Here is an 8,715-nt window from a genome sequence, read left to right on the forward strand (position 1 = left end):
CCGGAGATTCTCGGTTCCACCCATCCATCAATCTTTCCTTCCCAATTCCAAACAGCCAATCAATCTCTTCACGCTGATCGCGACGCGCACCACGGCCGTGAGCTGAGCTGACACCCAACACACGCTGCCGCAATCGCGCGAACCATCGACACGCAGTAACACAACATCATCGTGACTGGAGACAAACGCTCCCGATGCTTCAGGTTTCGAGTGTTAATACTCCAGTGATCATCAAGAGCGCCTGATTAAATACTGAGCTCTGAGCCAGTAGTAGTGGTAAGCAGTACACTGAAGGAGAACGACCGATCTGATCTGGGGAGCCATTGATTTAGAGCGGGCAGGAGGAGGGGCGTACGGCGTGTACAAGGATACTCGGTGATTCGAGTGATTGGCGCAGCCGTGCAGCTGTGACAATTGATAGCTCTGCCCTGTCTCCGATTCTTCTAAACACAAGCGGACAAGCAAAAGCCGCCAGGGCAGGTTTTGTGTTGGCTGGGACATGACAAGGCTTGCATTCAGCAGATTCAGGCTCCAGTGCCTTCACCCCAGGAGGACAGCGTCTTGGTGAATTACAGCAAGGAGACATTCAGACATAGAGTTGAGTGTAGGTAAAAGTGACCTTTTGTTAATGTCGCTGAATGGACTAGTTCTTTTTTCCCATTGGCTTCGGTTAAACAGTAGTATTAGCTTTGTTAGTGTTTTGATGATTCTGTTGGTGGTAAGCAGCCTGTTTGAAAACCTCTTGCCACTCTATCTAATGGGAGTTAAAGTGTCCTTACCACCGAAGTACAAAATGGTATGCAGAACAGCTGAAGGCCCTTAAACCATGTATTGCATAGCGACCTGCATCATCCGGGAGGGCGGTATGCTCAGCGCCGCGATTCCTCTCCTGCAGTTCCTCCTCAAGAAGGCGTAGAAATAGTTGATCACCAGCTTCTTGACAAAGAAGGACTCCTTCCGAGCTCTGATGTCGCCGTGGCCCAGGAGGTACACCACGCCGGACTCCTTGGCCTTGTGGATGAACGAGAGCTCGTCGTCGAGGCTTCCCCTCCCATCGATCGCCTCATCCAGCGATCCGTCGAACGACATGCTCGATCCAATGGTTGGGTGCTCGGTAGTACCAGCCGCCTCGGCAGGTGGAACACCGAGAGAATCGATACTGCCATTGGGACCGACGAGAGCTCTTGACGAGGCTGATGCAACCTCCTCTTCAGAGTCTGTACCGTCGTATTGGTCACTCTCTAGGGAGCGCTCTTGGGCTTCCCTCCGCATGAACTTCTCGAGACTCTCTATCAGAAGCTGCTGAAATGATATGTAGTCCTCCTTGCGTATGTCCTTGTACCCATACCTGCAACCATCCATGAATGATTAACATGCAACAAGAAGAAGAAGATTACACAAGGAATGGCTCAATCAGTGCTTAAAAAAGGATAGATCATAGCTACGTAACCGGCTCAATCATCACACACTGCATAATTTTATTCAAGACAGCAGATTACATATTCAATATTTCAATATCCAGCTATATGGATGGGGTCTATCAGGCCAGCTGCTTGACATATAACTACTGATACGAACTGCTGGGGGTAGATATGCATGGGTAGAAAGTTGCAACAGCTATATTTGCCAGGACGAATAAAACAAATGTTAATCAACAGACATAGAATCACTGCTAGTAAATATTAGCACTATCATACTTTGGTACGGATATGCATAAAGGGACTCCACAAAACAAAGTAGTTCAATAGCTACAGACAAGTAACTGAAGATAAGTTTTTAAAGAAATCAATTTTCATTCACTGAAGTTAGTGGCAGAGATAGACCCCATGGCCCAAAGGAATCATTTCATGTCAGGGACTAGAACCAAAGCTCAATAGAACCTCTGACAAGAATTTAAAGGAGTATCAAAACATCAGAGATATAGAGGGAGGCATAGTCCATCTCTGGCTCCCCCACTGTGACAACAGTATGATACTATATCAAACATATTACAGCTTTAAGGGGATACCAGCCCCAGCTGCACATTGACAAAACTGTCAGATGCCAACAAAGCAAGCTGTTTTTAGCAGATTCAATGCATTACGTGAAACACAAACAGATGGACACAGCATAAAACACAAGTACCTACATTTATTATCTCCAACCTTCAATGGAGCACAAAGAGAGAATGCAAGGCAAATATTACTTCATTTTAGGAGATACTTCCTCTGTTTCATATTATAAGACTTTCTAGCATTGCCCATATTCATATATATGTTAATGAATCTAGACATATATGTGTGCCTAGATTCATTAACATCTATATAAATGTGGGCAACGCTAGAAAGTCTTATAACCTGAAATGGAGGTAGTAGAAACATTTGTAGTTACTATCAAGTCTGGAAAAGAATTGACATACATACCTAGCAATGCAGCGAAACATATGATAGCTCTTTGGACAGACCCGACGAAAGAGAAATCTTTCATTCTGAGGTACAACAGGAACTGGAACCCACTTGATGCAGACAAAAATAATCATTGAATGAATGGCTGGCATTGTGGCGAGGAATTGACCAAAGATTCCAGGAACTCCCCTCGCAAGTTCGTTATAAAGTAATCCAATTCCAGGGACTCTGACTGTACCCAGATTACAACCTAGCTCCATCAACAAATCCATTGAAAGTTTTTGCTTAACCTCAGTTTCGTACTTCAACTTGGTTCCGTAGTTCCATATGTACATTATCAAATACAGTACAGCAGCAAATACCAAAAGAACCCAACTCCCATCTGCTACACTGCCCAATACTGAAGAAAAGAAAATTAACTCCAGCCCCAGGGAGAGGGTGAGAAAACACAGAACTACAATGATGTTGATCTGCCATATCAAAAGCATTATGATGGTCACCAAGACTGTAGTCATCATCATGACCCCAAGTTCAGCTATGCCTGCAATAGTTACCAAGCATTAGAAAGATTACGCGGTAGCAACTGTGGCACTGGTTTCAGTAGAAAACAGGTTACTTAGCGGCCAGCTCTCCATGTTAAAAATCATTTGTTGACAATCTTAAGACAGTGTTGTTAATATAAAAGGAAAAATCATACAAATAACAATTCAGTGCTTAATGATATAGGGCATCACTTTCTAGTTAGAAAATTAAAAAAAATGATGAATTTGTTGTATATTTTATTTTTGTATGGAGCAATTCACGTACCATATGCATTTCCAATCTCATTGATGCTCCCAAACATTGTAACAAATGCAAGGCAAGAAACCAGCAAAAACCAGTTCATCATTGGGATATATATTTGACCCATGAAGCTTCTAGAAGTGTGAATAATCTTGAGGCGGGGAAAACAGCCGAGAGCTGTGGCCTGCTTTATTGTTGAGAATATAGCAGTTGTCATTGTGCGACTAGCAATTATAGCTGCTAGAATTGCTATGAATACCACTGGCCAAAATGCCTGATCTGCAACACGGAATGAAACTATTTAGAATTTAGGGGATAATAGATTCCATTTCATTTTGTGTGAAAACAATCCATAGCAATCAGAAAATCAGATTTAAAAGAGGTACATAGATGAACCAGTTTATCTTACTCGGGATAGATAAAAAGAAGACCTGCTGATTTTCTGTTAGATTTTCCATAAGAAATGCAGCTTGCCCTAGGTAACCCAGTAGCAGGCATGGAAGAACAAGAAACACAAAGGTAAGCTGCAACACATTAGACATAGTAAGTACAAGGATATGAAGTGCAACATTGACTCTTAAAACAACAGAAAGGACTACCTGAACAGATTTGACAGAGAAATAGCATAAATCAGCAAACATTGCCTCAGATCCTGTAAAAAGACAAACTTGTTAACATCTTTACTGTTCAAGTCAAAAGAACAGCACTGCTCTTTTACATAAGCTATAAAATAAAAGGACAGCAGCTGCAATAGGTTTAGTTATGACCTACTACGAAATAAAAGGGCAAAGACAGGGTATATCAAGTCTATATAGCTCGAACAAAAGGAACTCAACAAAGAGTAAAGTGCACGGGTGGTCCCTAAACTTGTGTGGGTGTCAACTAGGTCCCTGGACTCTCAAAATGAATTATTAGGTCCCTCAACTTGTCTCGGGTGTCATATAGGTCTAAACGGGTTCCAACCCGCTCCGTGTGCTGACGTGGCATGCCATGGTGGCACCTACGTGTCAGTAGAACCCATATGTCAGCCACATATAGAAAAAATTAAGAACATATTTTTTTCTCCTCTCTTTTTCATTTATTTTTCAAAATTAAAAACATCATTTTCTCCTCTCTTTTAAAATTTTATTTTTTTTCTACATGATTGACATGTGGATCCCACTGTGTGGACGTCATCTCACGAAGCTGGTTGGAGCCCGTTTGGATCTATATGACACCCATGACAAGTTTAGGGACCCAAAAATGCATTTTGAGAGTTTAAAGACCTAGATGACACATCTGTACAAGTTTAAGGACCGGCCGCACTTCACTCAGGAACAAATAAGGAAAAAAGACATGCGCTAGAAGTAAGCACATTCTTAGATAATTTAGCATTCAATAATATATCACAAATAGCATTAACAACATGGCTAAAACACATACCAGTAGCACATAGAAGACAGCCTCCAAGGGACATCCAAGCTTGGGTTGGGTTCCTTTCAAAATAATAGTATATATACATAGGATTAAATGCCTGTAATACAGCTGAACCATATGTCTTCATGTTATAAATTCCTATTCCAGCAAGGCAGCAAAACCATATGAACAAGGCAGGTCCAACAGCAAGCGCCACTTTGCTTGACCCAAATCGTTGTAGAGTGAACAGGACAATAAGAACTGCCACAGTTATCATGACAACTTCACCTGCCAAAGTTTCACATTAACAGTAAGTATGATGTACTCGTAGACAGTACAGACTTAATTCTTTTCCTGAATCAATTAGTGCTATGTGTCAATAAACTGAAATTCTGAGGTCACCTTCATTAACACTAGATATTCCAACCTTTAAGCCATTGACAGCAGACATCACTGCAGATTTTTACCAATAGAAAGAACTGGAATTAGTTCTACAGGAAAGAGAAAACCTGGTCTAGCACAATATCACTCATAAAAGCATATATAATGATCATTAAACACAGTGAAGAGAAATTCAATGAGCAACGCATCAGAAATATGTGAACCTGACATTGCTGGTGTGACAACACCATCCACTATCACCATAGAAGTACCAAAAAGAACAAGCATCAAAAGCAGCTTCTTTAGCATAGATGAAGTCTCAAGACGCTCCTTGATCTTCAAAGACCTCTCCAGTTCTACTGAAGGCACCTGGAGTTGGAAGCTTGATATACGAGTATCAGAGCGTAGTTGGTTAGGAAGCAGACTAACCCTTGCATTCCTGCATATTAGCGAGTATAAAGCAAATGTCCCTCCTGCCATAGATACAGAACACGGTTTCATTAAATCAAAAGATTAACCAAAAGTGCTGTGTTTTAGTCTACTCGTAGTGACCTAGTAGTACATAATGAGATATACCTTCTCCATCATCGTTTCCCCATAAAGCAATGAGAGTATACTTCAGCAATGGTATTAGAATCAGAGTGTATATTACAAGTGAGAGTGCCCCAAGTACATCCTCCTTCGAAGTAATAGGGTACTTGTTGAACATTACATCGAAAGCATACAAAGGACTGGTACCAACGTCACCGAAGACGACACCTAGTGTCTGAACAGCCAGCACAATACTCCTGCCTACGGTAATTTCCTGAAAGAAAATGCATGATTGAGAAATCAGCAGAGTGCAGATACTCATGCATTTAGAATGAGGCTTGCACCTCATCGTCCAAGCATCATATGAAGTGATGATGTTTGGATTTGGAGTATCAATGTCCAATGAGAGGTACTTATCAAACAACTTGCACGACAACATAGAAACCAAAATACTGCCTCCATTCTTTTCTAGATGTTGTTTTAGAATAAGTTAACCTCAAAATTTAATTCACAAACTAATTAGTATTTAATATGTGAAAATAGCATTAGTAAATTTCACATGAAAACTACTTTCATTTAGTTATTTGTTAATACATAGTGATTTTTGTAAATATAAAAGCAAAAAGGGCAATGATAAAACAAGTGCATTGGAGATTGTGTCGATGCCCTAAATGACAAGAAAAAGAACAGAGGGAGCAGTAATCAAAATTGACAAAGTCTCTAAAATACTACTTTGGCAGATAATTTCTAGTGTGATAAATTTGAAAAATCTATGAACACTATGATATAATGATAGACAGTTTTCAGCATAAATGTACTGGTAATACATGTGGTTAATTCAATTTGACTACATTAATGGTGAAGAAAGAAAGAGAAATAAAATAACTCGTCTCGCTCATTCATCACCAGTAGTTTCACTTAGGTGACTCAATGCACTACATGCTGTTCTTTCCACAGCATTTAGTTTCACAGAACAATTTAACTCTGAAAAGCCAAACCAGGAGATGAAACAAAACTTTTCATGTCACGGCTCCTTATTCACATCCCTAAGGTTCTAACTTCTGATCTCGAGTAAAAGACGAACAATGAATTGCAATAGAAATCATGCTCCGGCACATGGCGAGGTATGAGTCCATTCATGGAAAAAGGCTCGGAATTTTGTCACATCAATTATGCATGTTTTCGTGGTGTTTTTTGCAATATTGTAGTATACATTTTGTGTTGGGTTCACTTAGACTGCAGAAAATGGCTAAATAAAAGAATGTCTGGGACAGAAATAGAATAACAGTCCATGTGATCTGATAAGCATTCACAATAAACTAAAAGCCATGACTGAACAAATATTATATCGCTAGGTCGCAATATCACATCAACACGGCCATCGTGATATTCCTGTGGATATTGTAGCTTATAAACTTCTCACATCACAACAAAGAATAAGACATAGATATGCTATGCTGCTATAAGTATCAACAAAAAATGGAGACTAGGGCAGTTATTACAATTCTTCAAACTGCCCACAATCTGCATGTAACACTTACATCCTCAGATGTGTCACCTACAAACAACAAGATTACGCCGCAAACCAAGAATTTCACTCATCGATCAATAACCCAACCACCGAATTGCACTGGTTCATCAGAAAAGCATTGCAAACACGTTGCATCCATACACAGATGGATACAACCTAGAAGAACCACGGTACATGCTATAAACTAGTATGATTTTGCTAATTCACTAACCAGACCAACCGAATGAAATTACGCAGTCCACACCACAAGCATATAGTGAGCTCAGTATGATGTTCTTACAGCCCAAAACCCAATAATACCTTATCGGCTCCAAGGCTGCAATCTCAATTGAGCAGCAGCGCAAAGCCACCTAATCTAACACTATCACTAGAGTACTAGACAACGATTGATAAGTGTCAGGAACACGCAGGCAATACATCGAACAGTTGGCGCGCACAAAAGTAGAGGCAGCCGATTTTAAGCAAGGCCCCGTGTTTCCCGTGGGGGCTCGGGCGGGTGCGCGCACCTGGTGGCGGTTCATGCCTGCGACGTCCTGCGCCTCGACGTCCAGCGAGTCGGCGCGCGGGCCGGTGCGCACGAGCCGCTGGCGGAGCATCTCCGCCTCCTCGTAGTTGTCGTCGGAGTCCGAGCAGCCGCCGCGGGAGCCCGAGGCGGCCGCCGGGGTGCCGCCCCCGCCGTCGGAGCTCTCGATCTCGTCCTCCTCGTAGGCGCCGCCAGACACCACCCACCGCATCTCCGCCGACTCCGTCTTCCGCAGCCTCATCCTGCCGCCGCCGCCGCCGCCGCTGGCGCTGCCGCTGCCGCCGCTTCGGGTCTCCATTTGGGTCGGCGCGGGAGGCGCCGGTGGCCGGCGCGTGGGTGTGGGGTTCGCACTGGCTACGTGAAGCGGAGGAGAACGGCAGAAGGGGAGGATCGGAGCGGGGGAGAAGAAGACGCTGGAGAGTGATGAAACTGAAACTGCAGTGGTAGGAGACAGCTGCCGTCTTCGTCTTTTCCCCTTCTCATTTTTCACCCTTCATTTTAGTGCACTTAACAGTCGGTTAATTTATGTTTTTATTTTCTCCCACTTCTTTTGAAAAATACTCTCTCGTATTATCTTTTTTTCTCAATTTTTTAAGAAAATATTGCCTTCGTATTAAAAATTTTAATGTACGTCGTCGTCGTTTACTTTTTATCAACGTTTTTACCATTCGTCTTATTTAAAATATTTATGTAATTATGATTTATTTTATTATGACTTCATTTATCATCAAATATTCTTTAAACATCACATATAAATACTCTTGTATTTGCACAAAAATTTTGAATAAGATGAATGGTCAAACGTTGGTCAAGAAGTTACCAACGTCATACATTAAAAAATGAAGGGAGTAGTTTCTTTATAAAAATATACCCCACACTAGCTCCGGTGAGACGAAGGAGAACGACAGAACAGAGGGTTGGAGCGGGGGAGAAGAAGATTTGAGAGACTTGGACACTTGAGTGATGAAACGGAAACTGCAGTGGTAGGAGACAGCTGTCGTCTTCATCTTTTCCCCCTCTTTCTATCTCTCCATTTTTCACCCTTCTTTAACTTTTCTTTAACACAACAGTCGGTTAACTTATCTTTTTTTCCTCTATTTTTTTTAAAACAATACTCCTTCCGTATTAAATTTAAATGTATGTCGTCGTTTACTTTTTATCAACGTTTGACCATACGTATTATTTAA

At 41.7% G+C, this 8,715-nt stretch overlaps 1 protein-coding gene across 1 annotated transcript; it reads right to left on the reverse strand.

The window, feature by feature from the left end:
• Nucleotides 1-605: 605 nt before the first annotated feature.
• LOC127779734 (probable potassium transporter 14) lies at nucleotides 606-8,006 on the reverse strand. Its single transcript, XM_052306625.1, has 10 exons — nucleotides 7,512-8,006; nucleotides 5,520-5,748; nucleotides 5,168-5,416; nucleotides 4,965-5,015; nucleotides 4,590-4,850; nucleotides 3,767-3,819; nucleotides 3,577-3,691; nucleotides 3,192-3,446; nucleotides 2,403-2,925; nucleotides 606-1,348 (listed from the first exon to the last, which is right to left on the reverse strand). Exons 1-10 carry the CDS (start codon nucleotides 7,824-7,826, stop codon nucleotides 820-822), a joined length of 2,580 nt encoding a protein of 859 aa, XP_052162585.1. The 5' UTR covers nucleotides 7,827-8,006; the 3' UTR covers nucleotides 606-819.
• Between the last annotated feature and the right edge of the window lie 709 nt (nucleotides 8,007-8,715).

Source organism: Oryza glaberrima, chromosome 7, assembly GCF_000147395.1.
Source record: "Oryza glaberrima chromosome 7, OglaRS2, whole genome shotgun sequence".
Taxonomy (NCBI): domain Eukaryota; kingdom Viridiplantae; phylum Streptophyta; class Magnoliopsida; order Poales; family Poaceae; genus Oryza; species Oryza glaberrima.

What these genes read in the sequence shown, in the direction of transcription:
- LOC127779734 (XM_052306625.1), bottom strand. Translation starts at nt 7,826, where the DNA reads ATGGAGACCCGAAGCGGCGGCAGCGGCAGCGCCAGCGGCGGCGGCGGC. An exon ending in TGTCACACCAGCAATGTCAG is followed by an intron (nt 5,016 to 5,167) that starts GTTCACATATTT and finishes AAAAATCTGCAG; the next exon opens with TGATGTCTGCTGTCAATGGC. An exon ending in ATGTTTCGCTGCATTGCTAG is followed by an intron (nt 1,349 to 2,402) that starts GTATGTATGTCA and finishes GGATGGTTGCAG; the next exon opens with GTATGGGTACAAGGACATAC.